This window comes from Tamandua tetradactyla, chromosome 1 (genome assembly GCF_023851605.1).
Source record: "Tamandua tetradactyla isolate mTamTet1 chromosome 1, mTamTet1.pri, whole genome shotgun sequence".
In the NCBI taxonomy this organism is placed as follows: Eukaryota; Metazoa; Chordata; class Mammalia; order Pilosa; family Myrmecophagidae; genus Tamandua; species Tamandua tetradactyla.
Window position 1 is genome coordinate 15,137,027 of NC_135327.1, and position 24,733 is coordinate 15,161,759.

Below are 24,733 nucleotides of genomic sequence, written 5' to 3' on the forward strand. Positions count from 1 at the left end.
AAGGACCTTGAAAGGGTAATTTCCCAAAGGGATGAAAGGCAGACAAAAAAACATGCTCCATCACAGAGTCAGCATTCCTGATCATGAGACTGGCTCCCTATTTTTAACAAGCTTTCGAGATTATTTTTTTTCAAAGTTTCACTTGAAAACCATGAATATTTATAGCAGCATTATTCATTATAGCCAAAAGGTAGAACCAACCCAAAAATCCATGAAATGTAGTTTATAAAATGGAATATCAGTTAGTTGTAAAAAGGAATGGAATATTGATACACACTACAATATACATGAACGTTGAAAATATGCTAAATGAAAGAAGCCTGTCACAAAAGTCCGTATGTCATATGATTCTATTCATATGAAAATCCAGATTAGGAAGACCTATAGAGATAGAAAGAAAGTAAATTAGTGGTAACTTAGGTCTGGGAATATAAGAGAGTGATAGCTAAAGGGGTTTCTTTTTGAGGTGATGAAAATGTTCTAAAATTGACTGTGGCAATGGTTGCATAACTATGAACATACTTACAACTGTTGAGTTGTGTACTTTAAATGAGTGACTTAGAAGGTATGTGAATTATATCTCAAAGCTATTTTTAAAAATTGGAGTGCCGTAGGTCCATTGGCTATGCGCTTTCCTGATTCAAATGCATTCACAGCACACTTACAAATGTGCAGCAGACCAAAAGCATTTTTTAAACAGTTCTCGCATGATACATAGCTTCTCAAAGTCCTTCATTTACTCCCTCAAAATAAAAAAGTGTAAGCAAATATAAGAATTTCTTAATTTCATCCCAGGAATGAATGTTCATTTTTTTACCTAATTTTTATTATTATCTAATTATTTTCCTAGCTATGATCTTTTTCAGCACCTGATGTTGTCTTCCTGGCCTTCTCTTAAGGAGAATTTAGCACCTTCTTACTACCTGTTTATTCACAGGTTAAAATAACCAAAGTAGGGATTCTCTACACTTCTGGTTCTCAGTTTTTAGAGTAATTCTGATCCAGATAGTAGGAAGACCACACTTTGAAAAACATGAATGCTAGCACACAAAGATACCTAGGTTGAGTCTAAAAATAAGAGAATGGATTTAAAGTGCAGGCAACTCCCTATCTTTAGCCCCACCCCTCATACTCCTTCACAGTTTTTATGTAATGCTCAGTCCCTGCATTTGAGTCCATAAAAGAAAGAGAAATTATTACATATTATTTTTCTTTAAGAAGAAATCTCTTCTGAGGCGAATCCAAAACTTCATTTCAGGGCCTGAACTAAGCAAAATTTTAGGATCATAGACTGGATTAAACATATTTCTTTGAATACCTGCTCCAAGTTTGGCATTTTGCAAGGCCCTGAAGGATACATAGAAGCAAAACCAGTCATAACCTCTGCCTTCAAAGGGAAGAGGTGGATCCTATACAGAGAACTGACAATAGCACATGAAAGATTGAGGCAACCTTCATAAATAAGTTAAAATGTTATGGAGACTTTCAGGGGTGACATCATGAAGAAAGCATCAAAAGCTTCACAGAAGAGATTACATTGGAGTTGGACATTGAAAGATTTTGATGGGTAGTGAAGAGTTTTGAAAAGTCTTCCCAGTTTAAGGAAATGACATAAGCAAAAATAAAGGATTTTCAAAGACCATGGTTTGTTTGGTAAAGTGAATGATCTGAGGTAGCTAAAGCACAGAGTATGTGATAGGCAAGTGTGGGACTGAAGAGGAAAATTAGGGCCAATTTGGAAATGACCTTAAAGTGCCTATTGAGGCAATGGAAACTTGATTTTATAAAAGTGTGAGTTCCTGTTGGGAAATCAGATACTCAGTCTTTTGATACCCTGAAGATCTGAGCAGAGGGGAAAACCTCTTTTAGATTGGATTACAGACTCCAGGAAGATTGTGGTCATGGTGGGCAGATGCTAACCATTCTCCTGAGCCCTCTTACTTTTTGGTGTTTCTAGGCATCTGGCAGAGTTGTGGAGAACTCTGGAAGTAGAGCTGCCCAGCACGACCTGGATTCTGTGGAGGCTCCTGAGGAAGCTGCAGAAATGCCATAGCGTCCCCACCCAGGATAAGATGACTTACGTGGCTGTTGCTGTAAGCCCTTGAGCTGTGCCTGTCCAACTTCAGCCCACCATATTCCTCCCCTGGGATAACTGGTCCAACACCCCACTAGACGGTGTTCCTTTTGTTCCTTCTGCAAATTTACTTCTGTCATGCATGTTTAAATCTACAGTGTCTCTACCACAGGACTGAGATGAAGGGGGCTGGGGAGAGCTTAGGAATTACTATGGTTTATTATGTTCTAAACATTCTTTCCCTCATCCTTTAAAAATATATATATCATCATAGTTAAAAAATAATATGATTTAAAAAAAATAATACACGAGTATATAAAATAGAAAGCAAAGGTTGCCCTAGAGTGAGCCTGCAAACTTTTTGGGGCAAAGAGCCAGATAGTGAAGATTTTAGGCTTTGTGAGCCACATCTTTATATATATATTTTTACAGTCCTTTACAAATATAAAAACTGTTTTGCTTGGATACATCTCAGCTGTGGTGGACTGTTATTGGGAGGTGTTGGTGGAGCCCCTTGAAGGTCTGAAGGAAGAAAAGAATACACACACACACATACACACATATACATAGAACCATTGAACTTTCCCATCTGGGAAACCCCAGGTACCCTCTCAACCACTGGGGACTCCCAGGAAAATGGGCCAGGTCCTTGATTTTTAAACTTGTCCTTACAAAACTTGTTTCTATGGGGGAGAAGCTAAGACTGTCCACAGCGAGGCCTAGGAGTTGCTTCCAAGAGACCTCTTTGTTGCTCAGATGTGGCTTCTCTCTCTCTAGGCCCAACTCTGCAAGGAAAGTCATTGCCCTCCCACCTGTGTGGGACCTGACATTCAAGGGTGACGTTCTCTCTGTGGGTGTGGAGCGTGGTTCCCAGAGATGATTCTGGTCTTGGCACCATGGGATCCACAATGCTGTCTGGACCAAGGTGGCGGGGGAGGGAAAAGAGATGTAATAAAATAAGGCATCAGTGGCCAAGAGAGATCAAATGGAGTCGAGAGGCTATTCTGGACACTACTCTTATGCAAATTTCAGTTAGATAGTGCTGATTGCCATGGTTTGCTAACCCCCAACCAACATCACTCCTCTTGACTATTGAGAACCTAGGGCTTGAACTGAGACTCTATGAGGGTTTCATGCACTAATTATATAATAACCTATAATTCCTGGAGGGTTCTGAGATCAGATAAATCCTGAAACCCAGAGGACCAGCCTCTCCAAGATTATCAATTAATTACATCCCTCTCTCCTTTAGTGTCTACATCCCTTTCAACATGAAGAAGTCAGAATGGGCATTGCCCAAAGATCCCTATAGATTGGAAGAAAGATCAGAAGAGAAGGAGGAAGTGTAACAGAGAAAATAGGGTTTGGAAAATGATTATGACTGCTGAAACACTATATTAATATTCCTTCTAACTTCTAGAGATTAAGAACAGCTAGAAGGAAAAATCTGAGATGGTGGAATAGTAGCCCATGACAAACTCTGCAATCTGTTCTGTAACTACTTGTTGAAGTGTGCTTTGAAAATTATTGCTGTTTTTCTTTTTTTACTTTGTATATATGTTACATGTTACAGTTAAATATACATATATATAAACAAACCATTCTTAGCTCATGGCTGTACCATATTCCTAGAGATGAAGTTTCCAGGAGAATTTATAAATACGTAAACTTTTTCTGTATGCTTTCAGTGTATTTTTTTTTATTTCAATTTATTTTCTCCCCTACTAGCTTTTGGTTAAACTTTCTCTGGTCTACATGATCATATAGTGTTTAATGCAATTTCGATGAGATCTATATTCATATACCATATAATCATCCAAATTATACAGTCAGTCATTTATAGTATCATCATACAGCTACGCATTTGTCATCACAATAAATTTTTTAGCATATTCATTACTCCAAACAAATAAAAATTAGAATAAAAGTTGAAAAAAAATCCCATACTGCCCTCCCCCCATTATTCATTTTTTTTGTCTTTTTTTTTTCTTACTCATCTGTCCATATACTGGATGAAGAGAGTGCCAGACCCAAGGTTTTCACAATCACACGGTCACACCTTAAAAGCTATAGTTATTCAGTCATCTTCAAGAATCAAAGCTGTGGGATTACAGTTCAACAGTTTCAGATATTTGTCTCTAGTGTCTCCAATACCCCCAAAACTGAAAAAGGATATCTATATACTACATAAGAATAACCTCCAGAATGACATCTTGACTCTATTGGAAATCTCTCAGCCACTGAATCTTTATTTCATTTCTCTTCCCCTTTTTGGTCAAAAAGGCTTTCTCAATCCCATGATGCCAGGGCCAGGCTCATCCCTGGGGTCATGTCCCACATTGTCAGCGAGACTTGCATACATGGGAGTCATGTCCCTTTTAGACGGGAAGGGCAGTGAATTCACCTGCAGGGTTGGCTTAGAAAGAGAGAGACCACATCTGAGTAACAAAAGAGATTCTCTGAAGTGACTTTTAGGCAAAATCATAAGTAGGCTTAGCTTCTCCTTTGCAGATTAAGTTTCATAAGGACAAGCCCCAAGATCAAGGGCCTTTCTCATCAAATTAACAGTCTCCCAAAGCTTGCAAGAATATCAAGTCTTCTACAGATGGGGAAGTTTAATATTTCCACCTTTTTCTCCAGTTTCTCAAGTGGACTTTGCAAATACTTTCTAATCTTCTGCCCAGCGTACTCTGAGATGTATTGGGGCACCACACCAACCTGTACAAACCAACTAGATCTCCCTCCTTATTCAAGTTTCCATATAATTATGGTGTTCTAATAAGTTGACTATACGAGTTTGATAGTGTGCTACTGAAAATATAAATTTTGCACCAAATAAAGATCTCTTCCTTCTGTCTCACACAGAAGTTGAAGTTTTAAAATACAGTCAATATCATCCTTTACCCTTTAGTCTGATTTACCTTAGACCTATCCAGATCAGCTTCATTCATATCTCTAAATGAAGTCTGATCACTTTTTCAGTGTTTTTAACAGTTGCTTTATGGGGTAATGCTGACTTTCATAGCTGCAGAACTCTAGCTTTGTGTCGCAGGTGTCACACAAATACCCAAAGTTTCAGATAATGACCAAATTCCCTCAAGTGCTCAGCATCTCAAAATTTAGAAATAACAGTTACACCTCCAGAACAGATGTGACCGCTGTAAGATTTTACAATCCAGGAACATTTACAATAGGTTTTTATTAATTCTTGAATTCAATTCTCAGAGTTTGCACCTTTAGTAAGTCCATGTTAGTGAGGCGTTATATTTGTCTTTTTGTTTCTGGCTTATTTCATTCAACATACTGTCCTCAAGGTTCATCTGCCTAGTTGCATGCCCCCCAACTTCATTCCTTCTTGCAGCTGCTCAAATCATACAGTTATTTAGCTTCTAAAATTATTCTAAAACTGTAACTGTTTTCTCTGCTATTCTCTCCGTTCTTATAGGTTTATGCCTATTTTACTGCCATTTTAATGCAGTTTTAGGAGTTATGGCAGATAATGGTATATGTTTAATCTTCAATGGTAATCTATAAAATTTTATATATATTAATAATACCATACTACATATACTGTTTGGTGACCTTTTTTCACTTGAAAGTATAAAATTACCTTCCATTTCAATAAACAGTGCTTTCTGTTATTTTAATAGCTACATAGTAATTTATTTTTAATTACCTTTTTAAAAAAATAGGTAATTGTTCTAGTTTGCTAGCTGCCGGAATGCAACACACCAGAGACAGATTGGCTTTCAATAAAAGGGGATATATTTCACTAGTTATTCAGAGGAAAGGCAGCTAACTTTCCACTGAGGTTCCTTCTTACGTGGAAAGGCACAGGGCGATCTCTGCTGGCCTTCTCTCCAGGCCTCTGGGTTCTAACAGCTTTCCCCGGGGTGATTTCTTTTTGCATCTCCAAGGCCTGGGCTGAGCTGTGAGTGCTGAGATGAGGTATGCTGAGCTGCCTGGGCTGTGCTATGTTGAACTCTCTCATTTAAGCACCAGCCAATTAAATCAAACATCATTCATTACAGCAGGCACGCCTCCTAGCCAACTGCAGATGTAATGAGCAACAGATGAGGTTCATGTACCATTGGCTCATGTCCACAGCAGCAGAACTAGGTACCTTCACCTGGCCAAGTTGACAACCGAATCTAACTACCACAGTAATGATATAGAACTATTATTTAATTAGCACATTTTCTTTAGACAGTTCTCAAACTTTTACCATTGAAACAATGCCATGATGAACTTAACTATACATATCTGTTGTTTACATATGCAATCATTTTCTTAGGATAAAGTCCATGGGAGGGTTTTTCTAGATCAAAGGGTTATTATATTTGTTATTTCAAATTTTGATACATATCTCCAGACTGTCCTCTGGAGCACTGCCATTCCACATTGTGTGTGAGAATGGTTGGTACACCTACCAACACCATAACCACACTGAACATTGCCAGTCTTTTCATTGTTACCTGTCTTGGAAGTAAAAAGGAAATATGTTGTTTTAATTATAATTTTCTTATGGTGAAGGTGGATATTTATATATGCTTTTAACTGGCCATTTACATTTCTCTTTTGTGACTTGTCTGCTCATGTCCTGTACACTAGTGCTTCTCAAATTTATAATGCACACAAGCCACAGGATTCTTTAGTTCTAACTAGCAACCAGGTAATGTCAATGCTGCTGGTATGAGGCCCACACTGCAAGTAATAAGCCTTTAAATATTTTTTTCTTACTAATAGAGAAGAGCATTTTATATAGTAAGAATATCACATTGATAGATATAATACAAATATTTTATTCTAGGTTATTATTTGTCATTTAAGTTTGTGATTATTTTTGCCATGGTTTTATATTCCTATATATTCAAGTATGTTAATATTTTCCTTATGGATTCTGGATTTCAGGCCTCCCTCCCCTCTTTGTTAACTTGCAGTGACCTGACTATTCCACTTCTATACCTTTTCCCCTCACTTTAATGTCCCTATCCTGATTACCACTATTCTACCTACCAAGCGGTAAAACTAGAAAGCATACTCACACAAACAAAAATGAAGCAAAAGTAAGGATTAGGGCTAGCAAATGTTTAGGTCTGCTGTATATCTTTTCCACCACAGGCCACAGATGCCCTTTACGAGGTGTTTGTGGGAAACAAGCTCCGAGCTGCCACATTCCGACTCTTTCCTCAGCTTCTCATGACACTGCTCATCCAGATCCATCACAGCATCGGCCTTACGATGTCTGACGTTGCCATCCCACGTGGCCTGTGCACAGAAAAGGAAATGTCTTCAGAGGTCACGCCTTTGCGGTACTGCCCGTTGTTCTTTCTTTGGACTTAACTAACCAAGGATAGCCAAGATGTGGTTCCAAACCTGGGGGAAACGTATAGTCTACTGTGCTTTCATGAAAAGTCTTTGGTTTTATTGGTTCAGAGGTAAATTTGGCCACCTGAGTTCAGACCCCTGTTAAATAATGTGTGGTGTCATTGCAGCCCTTTTCAAATCAAGCAGAGTCAGAGACAAGCAAAACAGTCTCAAAGCCACCCCCAAAACTGTACTGATCCATTGTGGAATAAGTCCTTGTTTCTGCTTGATTGTATGGGGAGCTATTTTTAGTTCTCCAGTAAGGTCTTAGTAGAAACTTCTTAGCGTTGCTGTGGCAGACTGATTTTCCTTCAGAGGAAGTACTATAATGTGGAATATTTACAAATACTGGAATAGGAGCCAGGAAACCCGAGTTCTAGTTCATATTCATCCATTTAACTAACTGTGTGCTCTTGGCAAATCTTTCCTTATCTGCAAGTGAGAAGGTCAGACTTGGGAATTTCCAAGGACTTTCAGCCTTAAGATTCTCTGATGCTATGCCCAGGTTACCAGTTCAATAAGTAGCTTTAAAAAGCAATGAGGGTAAATTTTATGGGGAGTAAATTATATCTTAGTAAAGTTTTAAAAAACAACAACAACAGTGGTTTGGTTTAGCATCCAAGATCATTTGTTTTATCATAGAGATCTTTCCAAACTTCTGTGGAAACAAAATCTAGTTAGATTTCTTTGTGGTACGAAGGAACTTCCCAGTTATTAGAGCATTAAGAGTCTTTTGGAAAATCAAGAAAGGATAGAATTAGTCAAGCAGCTGTATCAATCTCAGTGAGAGTTGGGTAATTATGTGCCAGTAAATTGGAAGGGACCTGTTCTATTCACCTGTACTATTTTTGTTCAATTTAGTTTTGCCATACAGGCTACAAAGACTCTCCTCCTAAGAACATTGTGCTGGCGGGAATTCAACATCATGGAAAAGAATAAAGGATGGACCCTTCTGGAAGAAAAAGATTACCATCTTCAGGGAGTATCTCTCCTTGCCAAGTAAGAATTCCTTGCCGTGCATATACCCAGTGCTCTAAATCAGCATTGTTTTATTTTGTTCGCCCTTTTAGTTATTACAGAAGCCAAGGTTAGGTAACTCCTCATAACACAGTGGGCAAATACTCATAGTGCCAGGCAAAAATTTCAGAGTCCTAACCCTGCTAAATCCTCCTGTGCACCTGAAGCTGGACAAAAAGTTCAGGGTTCCCTCTGGCCGTGGGAATATGTTCTCTGGATTGGAATGTTTTCGAGAATCGCTCTGTTGGTATTCTGTTTTGCAGTGCTTTGCTGGAAGGAAATCATCTCCTTGCACATAAGGTTATGTACTTGTTAGTCCCTCTACTTAACCGAGGGAATGATAAACATAAACTCACATCTGCAGGCTTTTTTGTGGAGGTAAGACTCATTCTTTAGAAGCTAGTTTCAGAAAACCTATAAAGCAGCATTACCTACCTTCTTAGGCTATATCCAAATTAGGGAGAGGCTTTGGTTCTGCAATTCTTCTTTCCACCCGTTCATTCATTATCCAGCATTCCTTGCAGCATACCTCCAGTGTAAGTTTCTCCCTACAGTGTATGTGATGTCTAGTAAAGATTTCAGAGGAAGATATGTTGTAATTAGTGGAAAGGGAACTCCCCTCATGAAAAAATGCCTAAAGGTAATTTCTGTGACTGATTTCTGGATTCTTTCAGCTTCTCCAGAGTCCAGTGGCTAGGAGACTCCCCAACATATACTCCTTTGCCCGCTTGAAAGACTGGCTACATCATGAGAATAATCTCTATAGAGTTCTTGGCCTAAGAGGACTGTGCTATCTTCTAAGACACCAGGAGATGGTAGGAGGGACCCCCAAACCACTGATTCTTTTTTTTTTATTATAAACCTTAACAAACAAGCATACAAACATTTTTGACATACAAACATTTTGCACATAGTGTACAATCAATGGCTCACAATATCACCGCATAGTTGTGTATTCATCACCATGATCATTTTTTTGAACATTTACATCTCTCCAGCAAAATAAAGAAAAAAGCAAAAACTCATACATCCTATACCCTTTACCTCTCCCTCTCATTGACCACTAGTATTTCAATCTACTCAATTTATTATAACTTTTCGAACCACTGATTCTTAAGTCACAAATGAAACACTCCAAAAAAGACACCCAAGTAACTGATAACAGCTATTACTCCAGAGAAGAAAAATTAAATAGCCTTGGGACCAGATTGGGTATGAGGTGGTCTTTTTCACTGTACATCCTTTTATGCCATTTGAATTTTATACCTAGGAAATGCACATACTAACTATAAAAATTAATGAGATTAAAAGAAATACATTAAAAGTCCAAGCCATATGTATTCATATATGTGAAACTGACAATTTGTAGAAGTACCCTCATTACCATCACAAACTCAGCATCATTTTGTTGTCCCTTTAGGCTCTGTAACATGTTGTCCTATGGAGTAAATTAGGTTAACCAGGATATATGCCCCCATGGAGCTTATCAGCTAAGGCAAAGATCACTAACCTCCATGCTAGAAGAGAGTTCATCTTCCACAAGCCTAGCTAGAACTAGGCCACAGTCAAAAGAGAAAAGTAATCCCTGAGCTTCAATTTTATCAGTTGGGTTCTATTTCTTTTATTTAAAAATGTATGTGTATATCTAAAACAAAATGACAAATATTAATATATGTTAATTCTTATTGATTGGTTGTATGCATATTTGTTTCTTTATTCCATATACATTTTCACATGTATGTTTTAACTTTAAAATCCTGAGACTACTTCCTCTTGGGGGGTCTCAGAACAACTGAATCCCAATTCAGAATGGAAAGGATCCTGAAGAGTCCTCAAAGTCTGTTTGATTTCCTGTCTAAAAATCTTCCAACCTTTGTATGGATATCTTCCATGCTGGGAAACTCACTGTGATGTGGTCTAGCCATTCCACTTTCTCTCGTTGATAGAAGACCTTTTCCTTACATTAAGCTCAGGCCCATATTCCTGGATCTTCCCCCATAAGGCCCCACTTCTATCTTTTGGGGTGACTCACTACAGCTCTGCTTCTCCCCTACATACAGCCCTACCAATATGAGAGGGCATCATGCCTCTTAACTTCTCTGTTCTTCACTATCCAACCTACCAAAATTTCTAAAGGCACTTTGTGCTGAATAAAAATTGAGAGCCCTCTCTTTGGTACTAGATGAAACACTATCAGAAGAGATGGTGATGTGTTTGTTCCCTTTGGGCATCCAGAGAGAAGACGTCAAGAGCCTGTTGCCTTGCATTCTAGACAGCTTATGTGAAACTGACGAGAGGATTGTTTTATTGGCCATGCAGATACTCCTACACCTCCTCAGGGCAATGGATTTCACTACCCTAGCTGCCATGATGAGAACTCTATTCTCCTTATTTGGTGATGTAAGAGATTGAAAAGAGACTTTCCTAGGGAGAGGGTAATTGACAAAGCAGCAAGTAGACGTTAAAATAGTAATAAATACTCTGTGTCTTATATAGTGTGTACTTTCTAATCTCCTCTCTTAAGACCCTTCCAGATAACCTGTTTTTGGTAGGGCTGGTGTTACTGATCTCATTTTTCAGATTAAAAAAACTAAGACATGCAAACTTGCCAAGGTAACACCCAGCCTCATGGATTGGGGGAAGGGTTTACATAAGAGAAAACATTGTCTTCCTTTCAGGGAACAATCTGGACTGGGTCAAGATAGTGGACTATACATATGTACCTGTCCCAAACCCCAAAAATTTTTTGAAAAAAAAAAATGCTTGAAGCACAATCCTCAGAAGAATAAAATATACCAAGACAGGGACTTTGAATTTCACAAAGCAACTTCTGTGAATGGTTAATACCAGTGTTAGGCACAAGCGGTGATGACTGTGGTGGAACCTTGCCCATTTCTTCATTATAGAGTGAGAGAAAGGCAGTCAATACCAAATCAGTGGATCTTTCTATCTCCACATACCTTTGATTTCCTATCCTCAACTAAGTAGGCTCATGTTAGAACTGACTTTTCAACCCACCCACAGTTCTTGTGTGCTAAGCATGAACAGTTTCAGTGAGCTAATTTCTTTTGGGTACTCCATTTATAGGTGAGACCTGATGTTCATCGTTTCTCCATGATCCTCTTTGGAGCTTCCATAAAGTCTGTGAAATACACAGATAAGAAGGGCATAGAGAACCAAGTTCTGGACAGCTTGGTCCCACTGCTTCTATATTCTCAGGATGAAAATGATGCAGTAGCTGAGGTAATGCCTACTATTTTTCAACCCCGAATAATTTAAAATCCACAACAAAATCTATGAATAAGTGTTCAGATCTCTGAGAGCAGGGATTATATGGTACCATCTTTGCTTACCCCATATCCTCTGGCACAGAGCTACCTTTTCATTGTTTTACCTAAGCAAATTGTGTGAAAAACCTTACTCCTTATTTCCTTTTTTATGTAAATATTAAGAGATTTATTATAGGAATTAGCTCAGGTGACCATGGGGATATGCAAGTCTGAATTCATTAGGGATGGCCACAAGTTAGAAACTGGTGAAAGTGATGTTGAATTCCTCAGAAGCAGCAGGCTGGCTGAAATGAGATAGAAATAATCTTTCTGACTGCTGAAATCCCCAGTTCTCATTTTAAGGCCTTCAACTGATTGGATGAGGAGACTCTCATTGCTGAAAACAATCTCCTTTGTTGATTTTAGATGTAATCAGCTATAAATGCAGTCAACTGAAATAACGATTTAAACCCATCTACAAAATAATCTCAAAGTAACAGTCAGGTCAGTGCTTGTTTGTCCAAACAACTAGAAACCATAACCTAGCCTGGTTGACACATGAAATTAACCAACATACCTGGAACTGTTAAGGGTTGGTCTCTAAACATTTCCTGCATCAGTCTCTGTCTCCCTAATCACAGTATAAATCCTTGAGGGCTGGGACCAGGTTTTCCAATTCTCTGAATCCATCACAATGTCTAGTTCCATTTTGGATAAACAGTAGGGACCCAATAAAAGCTTTTGAGTCCTTTTCACCGTTCCTCTTACAAATCTCTTTATCAGAAGTCTTCATTTCTTTGTGCCATTTTGAACCACTCTTTAGTATAATTTCCTTTCATTTCTGAAGAATTCCCTTTAGCACTGCTTGTAGGGCAGATCCAGTGGTGAGGAACTCCCTCTGCTTTTGTTTTTTCTGGAAATGTCTTAATCTCCCCCTCATTTTTTTTTTTAATTTCACAGTAAGTTGATCATCTTTAATTTCACCATACACACATGCACACAAACACATACAATCCTCTACCTTTGAAAAATATGGTTTTGAGAAATTGAAATTGTTTTTTTCTTTCAATAGCTACAAAAATATGTGACTAACGATATAATTCAAAATTCAAAATTAAGAAGTTAATTTTGTCAAGTTAAAGAATGTTCTTTTTTCAGAAATTTTGGAAAGTAGTTTATGGAAGTTTTTTTTTTTTAATTACCTTTAAAAACATGATGTTCTTTTGTTGATTCAATCATAATTCTTTAAAAAAAAACAAAAGCAAAGGTGTGGTGGGGGGAGCATGGAGAAAATTTGCCCTAACAATCTGATAGGTAGGATCAGGATTTGTACAACTTTAGATTTTGAACTGATGATGTGCCTTAAAGTCATGTCCAAATATAAGTGACAAAGCCTACTTGAAACCAGTGTATACAATTTTGCTATCTACGTTATCTACAGAAATACCTAATACACAACTTTATGTTTTTAATTTATTAGTGATTGTATATAACATAGGAATGTGTTGATATCTAGTTTCATGGATTCTTGAGAGTTCCAAGGTAACTGGACTTCAGCAACAGGAAACTTGTGATTGACTATGACTGAGATTTCAATTATATTAAAAGAAATAATGGGTATATTTACCTCTTTGAGTACTTTTACCAATTTCAAATAATCTGTTTTACTTGAATATATATCATGTATGAATTGTCACTTTTTCCTTCTAATGTATAACACACAAAGCAGTCCCTCTTAAAAATATATATTTAGCTCCTATTTTAATTCATTTATTATTTCTAATTGTTTTCAGTTTTGATTTTTTTTATGAAATAGTAATGAGTACAAGGTTTCTGGTCTCAGTATTTGAAGAATATTACATAAACACATCTTCAAATTCTTGCTTTTAAGAAAAAGAACACACAGTTTAGAAAATGTAATTCTTAATTTTCTCTTCAAAAAAGAGTCTCTACTAATATTAGCCATGTGCTGAATTAGCCAAAATGAGAAAAAAAAATCTCCCAACACCTTAGATTTAGATGTATGACTACCATTTATGTCATGGATGTGTGGCTTTGCATTTGTGTCAAGGAGACTTGACATTATGTCCTCCCCCAATTCTCTCAGTGTCCCACTTGCTGCTCCTTGGGCTAGAATTCAGAATATCATATATTAAGAGTGCCTTCACAATGACTTTAAAGCTAGTATCACTTTGTTCTAAATTTCCACTATTGGTTCATTTAATAGACCAATTAAATATTATGAAGATGAATACAAAGAAGTTACCATGCCTTCATCATTGAGTTGGCCCACTCATAATTAAATAGAATAATATTCATAGTGTATTTTGATTGAAAACTGTGAAAACACAGAAGCCACATTTTCTCAGTGGCATTACTGTCAAGAAGAAAATCAAGGTCATAAGATTTTTCCTAGATTGTATTAAGAAATCAATGTAGTTTAATTACAACAAATATACTTACTAGGTTAATTAAGTAATATGAAGAGGTGATAATTTTTCTTTGAAACAAGTACAATCTCTATATATATGATTTTGAGAATAATTTGTTAACTTCAACATACAACTATATTGTAATATCATTATTTTAAATTTAAAGAAATAGTTCCTTACAAGACTAAAATCCACCTCATTTTCAAAAGAAAATCTCACCCAATATAAAATTCCTGGTTGGCAATTGTTTTCTTCCAGCACTCTGTAAGTATTTCAACCCACTGCCATCTTACCTCCATGATTTCTGGTGAGAGATTGGCACTTGCTCTAATTGGGAGTCCCTTATATGTAAAACATTGCTTTTCTCTTGCAGTTTTCAGAACTCTCTCCTTGTCCTTTGCTTTCAACAGTTTAATCAGTAGTAAAGGGACATATTTTCTTTAAGTTTATCTTATTTATTGGTCTCTGGGCTTTTTCAATGTGCATATTCATGTGTTTTGCTCAATTTGGGAAGTTTTCTGTTATTTCTTTGACTGTTCCTTTTTCTGCTCCTTTCTCTCTTTTTCCTCCTTCTGGGACTCCCATAATATGTATACTGGTATGCTTGATGGCGTTCCAGAGGTCTCTTAGGCTATTTTCACTTTATATGATTATTTTTTTCTTCTGCTACTCAGCCTGCCACATTTCAAGTATCTTGTCTTCAAGTTTGCTGATTTTTCCTCCTGCCAACTTCAATTTGCTGTTGAAACCCCCCTGAGAATTTTTCATTTTAGTTATTGTGGCCTTCAACTCCAATAGTTCTGTTTGGTTTCTTTTTTAAATTTCTATCTCTTTACTGAGTATCTCAGATTGTTCATTCCTTGTTTTCCTAATACCTTTTAGTTTTTTCTCTGAATTTTCTTTCTATTCCTTGAGCATATTGAAGATCTTTTTTTGACTCTGGTATGCCCACGAATTGGTCTTCTTCATTTATGTTTTCTGAATTTGTATCCTCTTCCTCTGGATAGGCCATCATTTCCTGTTTCTGTGTTTGTCTTGTAATCTTTTGTCACACACTGTTCTTAAAATGTAAACTCTGGAATTTATTCCCTGAGATGTCTGTTTCTTCTTTGTAACCAGCTAGTGATATGACAGAGTTTTTCTGGAGTGTCAATTCTCCTATCAAGTAGGTCTGCCCAAGAGAAGTGAAAAGTGCAGGGTCCTCCTTGTGTTTTCGGAGCTGTATCTTGTCCTGGGCTTGTGCTTGGCTAGTGGCCTTAGGAGTTCCCCTGTTTATGGGATGTCAAATAACCCCTCTGCTTCCCGGGAGATGCACCTTCTCTCTCTTCCAGATTTTCTACTGCCTGATTTAAATAAAGCATGTGGGCCTTGCTCAGACCATCCGCCTCAGTTGTTTCTTACATTGTTCTCCTTGTTTCAAGCTGATTTTGCCTGGAGGGCAAATTCAAGGAGGGAGCCACTGAAGAAGTGTGTTTCTCAAATTAGTCTTTCCCCGGTGGAACAAGGCCAGCGACATACAAAGGGAGTGGCCATTCTATCTGGTAGCACTTAGACCAGTGATTTCAACACCATGCTCTCCATGACCCCAGAGTTTTAAGAATCTCCTTTAGGGATTGTTTGGGAAATTAAAGGAGTAGTGCAGAACTCTAGTTCCTTCTTACTTCTTTTTCTGCTTACTTCAACAGAAGTAATTCTGAGTTCATCAGCTTTTCATAATGGCCTTTAGTGTTGTTTGAAGAAAGCTCGCCCTAGCTAAAAAATGTTGGAAAATCCTGATCTGTGATAATACTTTTCACAGGAGAGTAGGCGAGTCCTAACTATATGTGCCCAGTTCCTGAAGTGGAAGCTACCACAAGAGGTGTACTGCAAAGATCCCTGGTACAGCAAACCGAGTGAAGTTGGAGCAATCTGCAGATTCTTTGTACGTGAGCAATAATGGATTTAACTCTTTAATATGCTGTAAGAAAATTAAGTTTAGCTTTCACACAAGATGACACAGGAAAGGGCTGCAGAATAACTCAAAGCGGTTTTGCAGGCAGGCAAGGAAAACACCTTTGACGTAAGCCTAGAATTGGCGTGAAATAAGTAGAAACAAAGTTTAAATAAGTAATGGCGTGAGTCATTGAAATGTAAAGCATAATCAAAAGCGGAAACCTTCTGCAGGAAATTTGAATTAGTTAGGCTATCCAGATAGGCTATACCTTCTGGAGTATCCAATCAGTTAACAGGGGAGGGGCCTGAGTGCTAAGCTTAGGATATAAATACCTGTGATATTCTGTTGTTTGGCGTTCCAGTCACCATTTTGTGTTAGATCACATCCATTCTTGCAAGATCATGAATAAGTTATTATCTTCTCCACAATCGAATGAGCATTAGTTCTTCCTTAGGTATGGCATTCTTTCCAACAATTTGGGGGGCTTGTCTGGGATCTTAGACTTCAGAGGGGAACCCTGGGGAGGATGAAGGGAAGGTGTGCCCCGCTGATTAAGCAGTCTCAGACTCCACCCTGGGGGCCCAACTCCAGCAACCAGAAGGACCTGAGACCCGGCTTAGGTCTGCCGATTGTGCAGAAGAAAACGGGAAATCTGCCTCACTGTGACCAGGCAACTCTGTGCACAAACCAAGGTAAGAAAAAGGCTATTAGTGTCACCTTGGTGGTCAGGATTAATTCTGATGAGTCTGGCGATATGCTAGTGTGGAGTTCCAATCCACAGTTCCCTTCTTCTGTGAGGGAAAGGGCTGGAATCGGGCGAAGCAAGATGGTGCCAAAACAAAGGAACCCAGGCAAGACAAAGAATGGGTAGAGGCAGTGGGGCAGCCAGAGAAAAAGGGAGGGGTTACCTGTAGGGTTCCTGAGAGCATTCCCCTGGACAGTCCGTAAGGAGAATGTTGGAACATTGGCAGACCACAGGAAAGAAAAAGGTACATTTGGTCAAAAGAAAGCATGGTGCCACCTGATGTCTTCTGGCCAAAATACAGGGCAGACAAGGATTGGCTTTGTGCGAGATCTTTTTTTTTTTTAAAAATTTTTTTTTTAATGTGACAACAAAGAAACACAAACATTTTTAACATATGATTATTCCATTCTATACATATAATTGGTAATTCACAATATCATCACATAGTTGCATATTCATCATCATAATCATTTCTTAGAACATTTGCATCAATTCAGAAAAAAAATTAAAAAACAGCAGAAAAAAATTCATACATACCATACCCTTACCCCTCCATTTTTTTTTTTTTTTTTTTGTGCGAGATCTTTAAGTCCTCACTATATAGGGATAAAATTCCAAATCTCAGAACTTAAATAAAGCCTTTGAGGGGGCTCAAGGAAAACACAGCTTAAACTATCCACTGATTTTTAGTCCTTAAAAGGGACTTGAAGAAGCTACCAGAGTTACTGATATTCCGGTAATTTTCTTGTTTTGTCTCTGGTTCAGTAGAACAATTTCAAAGTGGTATGTGACCACTTGATGCAGAGTCTGGGTTTCTCTATAATAAATCCCTTTGCCAAGTGCAGGAATTGTAGACTTACTACTAATAAGAGTAAAGCAAATGGGTGAATAAAACTATCTTGATGTAGGAGCATTTTCCTGTTGAACTTCAGTCTTGATGAAAGTGTTAATGCAGGAATTGGACTGGTAAGAGGGTTATGGTGTCTTCTAACAGGAACTGCCAACTGCTTCTGAGCAGTTATGTTGGCATTATTTAGATGGTAGAAAAGATGCCTGCTTTATTTATTTATTTAGGCAAGTCGCTGAGCCAAGGAGAGGTTGGAAAAGTTGAGGGACCAAGTAAGGAAATATTCAGGAATGGACCTTGATAGTCCTGTGGCCCAAGGATGTAAAGGAGTCTTAGGCTGACATTCAGGAAGAGATCCAGAAAATAGATAGGTAGAAGGATAAACCACTAGGAGAGTTATTAAGAAAGTCTCAGTTATTTTAATTGTAATGTTTTGCTGTATTCAACTTTACTGGTGATGGTGGCCTTTAAGAACCAATCAGATGCCTTTCTTTGCTTCCACATTTTATTTTAGATGCAAGATTTCCTGTTCCTTCTTTGGCACAGGCATGGGCTTTTGTTTGTTGTTTGTCTGCTTTGAGGTGTTGTATGAGAGGAAGGTGGGGCAGGTGAGAAGGGGGTGTTCAGAACTGCTCAGTGTTAGGACTGTGAAAATGGATGGCGCTCAAACGTCAGGCCCATACCCGGCCATTGCTGGCAGTCGGGACATGTGTGAGAGGGATGGGAGTGGGACAGACCACCACCACCTTGCGGTGCCACCTGAATTCCCCAACTCCACAGACGCTATGCCACAACGAGTAGGAAGGCCGCTGTGGTGAGCTTTGAAGCCTAGGGTTTGGGCCTAGGTGGAACTGCCGCAGGTGCAGATCTTGGTGGTATTGTAGAAAGGGCATCTTCTGACAAGTTTTACCCAAGAAGTGGAAAAGGACCTGTTCTCTGGTCCAATTGATCATCCCATTCACACTGGCATTTGAAAAGGAGGAGGATTGAGTTGAATTAGACAGTATAGGGATACCAAGGGAAATTCCAGAATAATCAGATCAATTACACCAAGGATACAGTTGAGGGAAGAGCAGAAGAATTGGATGCTACTAGCTGAATGACATGGGAGAATAGGATGGCTGTAAACATGATGTGAGCCGAAAAGGGAGGCATTAGCATTATGGCCAGGGACAGTTGTTATATACTTATCCCCAATAACACAGCCCCAAATGGAGCTATCATCAAAGCTTTACAAGGTCTGAGGGCCTTATCTGAAGAATTGGTGAAAAATTCAGGCATTGGTGACTCCCTCACAAGACAGTTAGAAAACTGGTTTGGGCAATGGAAAGGGTTGGCACTGCCCATGCTAACTTCTTTAATAATCATAGCTGGGGTACTCACAGTACTTAGGTACTACGTTATCCCATGTGCCTGAGGGTTAGTTTAAAGACTCATGAAGAACCCCCTTAAAGAGGAGGATCCCTATGCTCTTATCAAGTTTGAATAAAGACTAAAATGTGAAAATTAAAAAAAGTTCAAAGAGAAAGAGGGAGGATTTGTAAGAAAATTAAGTTTAGCTTTCACACACGATGGTGCAGGAAAGGGCTGCAGAATAACTCAAACTGGTTTTGCAGGCATACAAGGAAAGCACCTCTGACATAAGCCTAGAACTGGTGCAAAATAGGTAGAAACAGAGTTTAAATAAATATTGCCCAGGGCCATTGAAATGTAAAGCATAATAAAAAATGGGAACCTTCTATGGGAAATTTGAATTAGTTAGACTATCCAGATAGGCTATAACTCAATCAGTGGAGAAACAGGGAAGGGGCCTGAGTGATAAGTTTAGGATATAAATACCTGTGGTATTCTATTGTTCGACACACCAACCACCATTTTATGTTCAGCTAGGCACCCATTCTTGCAAGATCATGAATAAATTATTTTCTTCTCCACAATCAAATGAACGTTAGTTCTCCTTCAGGTACAGCATTCTTTCTAACATATGCTGACATACGTTTTTTTCTGACACAGTTTTAATAGAGGAAAATGACATGAAGAAAACATTTCCCATCCCTTTCCATTTCAGCATTTGATATCTAAGAGTTATTTCATACTGTGAATCTATTTTTCTATAGATCCCTCAGAAACCCCTTTATATTACAACCTTTCCTCATGAAAAAATACTGGTGAACTCTTGGGAGTCCATTAACCTATATCAGAGGGTACAAGAGCAAGCTGATAGTAAATGCTCAAAAAAATTGTTTCTGAACTGAATTGAAATAGAGTTATATATTGCTTTTACAGGGATTTCTGTCCTTACCTTGAATGGAAGAGGATTGTTTTACCCTCTGTCACAGCATGTTCAGAGAGCCCCAAGTAAAAGTTGCCAGGCAACATGAAGGCAGCATACCACCAGCTCTGCCAGGACCCAGATGGCATCCTTTTTCCTCAGAAACTCAATAAAACCTACAGTAGCTGCTTTCAGGGGCAGGCTTGAGCCATGGTAGCCTCAGGAGGCCTGTGGGTGTTCTAGACAACTGATCCTAGAAGTACCTGGATCCTATTGCGAAGACCATCAGACTGGCTATGCCTTTATATCTTTATATAAAGCTTCCATATCTTTAGCCTGTTTAGAACCCACATGGACCCATGTGAATTTATGGGTCTAGGAAGTCCCAACATGCCCTTATATAGGGCATTCCACTGGGGATTATCTCCCTGTCCTGTAGCCAAGCCTATCCCTGGTGTACTGATGACAATACTTATAGTAGGAAGTCCGGTGCTATCAATGGATAAAGCTATAAATTGCCCATGTTAAATCCTAAATTCTATAAAGACAAATTCCTATCCTCCCACTTTTATCACCGAGGTGTCTGTTCTATAAGAGGTACATAGAGGGCTATATTCATACATCCAACAAGTCTAACATATCCAATGTCTAACAGGTTGTGAAGAATCCAGGTACTTTGAGAGGCGCTTGTAATCTAGTAAAGGAAGTAAAACTTCTGTCAAAAATGAAACAGAATCTCAAGGTGGGGAACGATAGGTGCAAAGAGAGGAGTATTTGCAAAATGCTCAGAGCAGGGTTAGATAAGACAGGCGCTCAGAGAAGTGCTCAAAGGAAGGCAGGGCTGTAAGTGGAGCTTAGAGAACAGAGAAGATTTAGATACAGAGAATCTTTAGACACAGCTAAATGCAGTTTTAAAGGCATTACAATATGTGGCATGAGTGGATGTGAGCAAAACACAGTCAGAGAATTTAACTTTGTCCAGGGGCTCATTATTGTGGCATAATATTCATAGAGTAACAGTAGTTATTTCAGGCACTATAGTAGACATGTGTATATGATAAAGTTCGTGACCCTGGAAACTAGTGAGGCTGATAAAGATAGTGCTGCTACTTCACTTTTTTCATAATCTTTTTTTCCTTCACTTAGGGAAAAAAATGCAAGGGGAAAGTTAACATCCTAGCCCAAACATTGATATACTTCAAGAATGCAAAACTTCCCATCAGAAGAGCAGCTGCCCTATTTGTAGGTACAAAAAAAAATCCGTTCTATTCTACAGTTTTATCCTATACTTTCCCAAATTCTTGTTGTTGAGTATTCCCATTCTTTATGAAGGTAACCTTGAAAATACTTTAGGATAAAGGGACCAAGTTACCTATAGGTAACTACTAGATACTTGGAAGTTCAGTTTTTGGAATCTATTAACAAAAATCCAGTACTACTAACTGCGCAGATTTTCCAATGATAAGAACTCTTAGGTATCGATTTCCAAGAGCAAAAGCTAGATCAGAAACTCATTGACTTTATCCTACATTTAGGGCTTCTATCAAAATTCGCAGATTATGATGAGCTCAGGATCAAAGGTACTGACTGGATAGAGGATGGTAAGTAATAACAGTCCTTAAATTTGGAATATAAGCGTATTCTGGAAAGCATTAGACTGTGGGCAGGATTGCTTTAATTCACTGTGGCCGAACTGAGACTCTGGGATCCAGAAGCCTGACTTTGGCAGTAATAAATCCCTTGGTGTCTTCAACTGAATGACTGTCTCATCCCAATCCAACTCCCCCTGTAGGAAAAGACATGACCCTGTTTGCCTGGAAACCAGGGACACTTCCGGAACTTTGTCAGAAAATAAGTTATTACCTAGAAATACTATCTCGTAAATTATGATCATACCTCACAAGTACTACAGAGATTACTGCAGCACTATTTTCTATAGGCAGTTGGTCTTGTAAGATAGTAGGAGTTGGTAAAAGAGATATATTATAGTCATATAAGGAAATCATCATATAAATTGTTTTCTGAATTTTCAGTGAATGAAAATTTTCTATATTGGTACAGCTTTGCAGACTTGGCACTCAAAGAATTATTTATTCTCACTTAAAAAGTAGTCTTACACAGTGTGTCGAATAAAATGTCAGAAACAAAAAGACAAATATTATCATGCCTCACTCATATGAATTAACTATAATATACAAACTCAGAGAATTGAAGTTGAGAACATGGGTTATCAGGTTGGGGCCTACTGTAAAGTTTCCTAGATTGTAAGCTCTTACAGAAGTCACATATATTTAGGAGTTGTAACTGATATTTCTAAATTCTGAGATACTAAGCTATTTGTATATAACTTGGTTGTTCTTTGAGACCTTGGGTATTTATGTGACACCTGAGACTTGGAGTTAGAGCACTGAAACTCCACCCCATTCAGCATTACCCCATTCAGCAACTGCTAAAAAAGCTGAAAAAGTGATCAAACTTCATCTAGACACACAAATGAAGCTGATCTGGATAGGACTAAGGTAAATCAAAATACTGAGTAAAGGATTATATGGCCCATATTTTCAAATTTCAACTTCTGTGCAAGAGCAAAGGGAGAGATTTTTGGTGGAAAAATTATATTTTGGGTAGCACGTTATCTGATTTAACTTTGTATGGTCAGTTTACTTGAGCACCTTAATTATAAGGAATCTTGAATAGGGCATGAGCTCTTGTTGGTTTGTACAGGTTAGCACGATGCCCTGATATATCTCAGAGTAATTTGGGCAGAGATTAAAAAAGTATTTGCAAGATAGAAATTCCCCTATCTAAGGGGACTGGGGAGAAAGGAGAAAATATTAAACTTTTCCACCTGGGGAATTCCTGATATTCTCTCAAGCAGTGGGGACATCAGTTGAATAGGCTGAACCCTCAATCTTGGGGCTCACCCCATGAAGTTTATTCCTGCAAAGGAGAGGCTAAGCCTACTGATTATTATGCCTAAGAGTCACCCCACTGAGAACCTCTTTTGTTGCTCAGATGTGGCCTCTCTCTCTAAGCCAACTCAGCAGGTAAACTCACTGCCCTCCCCGCTATATGGGATATGACTCTCAGGGGTATAAATCTCCCTGGCAACGAGGGACCTGATTCCTGGGGATGAGCTGGGACCCAGCATCAACAGAATGAGAAAGCCTTCTTCACCAAAAAGGGGAAGAGAGAAATGAGACAAAATAAGGTGTCAATGGCTGAGAGATTTCAAACAGAGTTGAGTAGTTGTCCTGGAGGTTATTCTTATATAGATATCCCTTTTTAGTTAATGGAATATTGGAGTGGCTGAAATTGTTGAACTGTATTCCATTAGCCTTGATTCTTGAAGAAGACTGTGTAACTATATAGCTTTTACAGTGTGACTGTGTAATTATGAAAACCTTGTGTCTTATGCTCCTTTTATTCAGGGTATGGACAGATGAGTGAAAAAAAAGTATAAAAAATTGGGGGAGATTAAGGGTAAGAACTCAGTAGATTGAAATACTGTAGGTCAATGAGAGGGAGGGGTAAGGGGGATGGGATGTAGGAATTCTTATTTTTCCTTTAATTTCTTTTTTTGGAGCGATGCAAATGTTCTAAAAATGATCATGATGAAGAATACACAACTATGTGATGATATTGTGAGCTATTGATTGTATAATATGGTTGAACTGTACATGTGTGGATATTTCTCAATAAATTTATTTTTAAAAAAGTAGTCCTACAATTATAAAATCCCATGAAATCCTAAGTCTCACAATACCAAAGATGTACCTTGATAACCAAATTAAAATAGTAAACAATTTACTACTTTAAAAATAAAAATATGAATATATATAACATATAAAATAATTACTTAAGAAAGATTGTATCCATCTAGGAATGCCTAGAGTATATAATGATAGTAACTAAATGTACAAATTTGAAAACTGTTTTTGCATGAGGAAGAGCAAAGGAATGTCATTACTGCAGGCTGTTGAAAACAGATGGTAATTAATATTTTAAAATTTAAATTATGTGTGAGACTAAAGCAAAAAATGTTTATTTGGTACAAAATTTATATTTTGACTAGTGCATTTCCTAATATAACTTATGTAGACAGCTTAATTGAACACCATAAGTATATGGAACTTTGAGTAGGGCATGAGATTTTGTTGGTTTGTCCAGAATGATGCCCTGATGAATCCCAGAGTGATTTGAACAGTGAGTAGAAAAGTATTTGCAAAGTCCCCTTCAGGGAATGGTGAGAAAGGGGGAAATTTCAACTTCCCCAAGTTGAATTCTTGATATTCTCACAAGCAGTGTGGACAACCATAGCTATAGGCTGAGCCCCCAATCCTGGGGTTTGTTCATATGAAACTTAACCCCACAAAGGATAGGTCAAAACTACTTAAAATTAGGCCTAAGAGTCACCCCCAAGAGAACCTCTTTTGTTGCTCAGATGTGGCCTATCTCTCCAGCCAACACAGCAAGAAAACCCACTGCCCTCCCCCTGTCTACATGGGACATGACTCCCAGGGGTGTGGACCTTCCTGGCAACGTGGGGCAGAAATCCTAGAATGAGCTGAGACTCAGCATCAAGGGATTGAGAAAACCCCTACAATGAGCTGAGACTCAACATCAAGAGATTGAGAAAACCTTCTCAACCAAAAGGGGGAAGAGCGAAATGAGACAAAACAAAGTATCCATGGCTGAGAGATTCCAGAGATGAGAGGTTATCCTGGAGGTTATTCTTACGCATTAAATAGATATCACCTTGTTATTCAAGATGTAA

The 24,733-nt window shown here is 38.2% G+C and overlaps 1 protein-coding gene across 5 annotated transcripts in view; it reads left to right on the forward strand.

The window, feature by feature from the left end:
* Nucleotides 1-24,733, forward strand: part of MROH8 (maestro heat like repeat family member 8) — a 123,684-nt gene that overhangs the window by 93,910 nt on the left and 5,041 nt on the right. Inside the window, exons 13-22 of one of the 5 annotated variants that reach the window (XM_077169238.1) lie at nt 1,958-2,093; nt 7,196-7,386; nt 8,303-8,440; nt 8,722-8,836; nt 9,133-9,273; nt 10,694-10,858; nt 11,546-11,701; nt 15,958-16,080; nt 21,103-21,202; nt 21,492-21,557. In XM_077169238.1, the coding sequence (XP_077025353.1) occupies nt 1,958-2,093; nt 7,196-7,386; nt 8,303-8,440; nt 8,722-8,836; nt 9,133-9,273; nt 10,694-10,858; nt 11,546-11,701; nt 15,958-16,080; nt 21,103-21,202; nt 21,492-21,557 (1,331 nt within the window). The remainder of the gene's footprint in view (nt 1-1,957; nt 2,094-7,195; nt 7,387-8,302; nt 8,441-8,721; nt 8,837-9,132; nt 9,274-10,693; nt 10,859-11,545; nt 11,702-15,957; nt 16,081-21,102; nt 21,203-21,491; nt 21,558-24,733) is intronic. The other 4 variants (XM_077169257.1, XM_077169268.1, XM_077169247.1 and 1 more) reach the window with 4 other exon arrangements.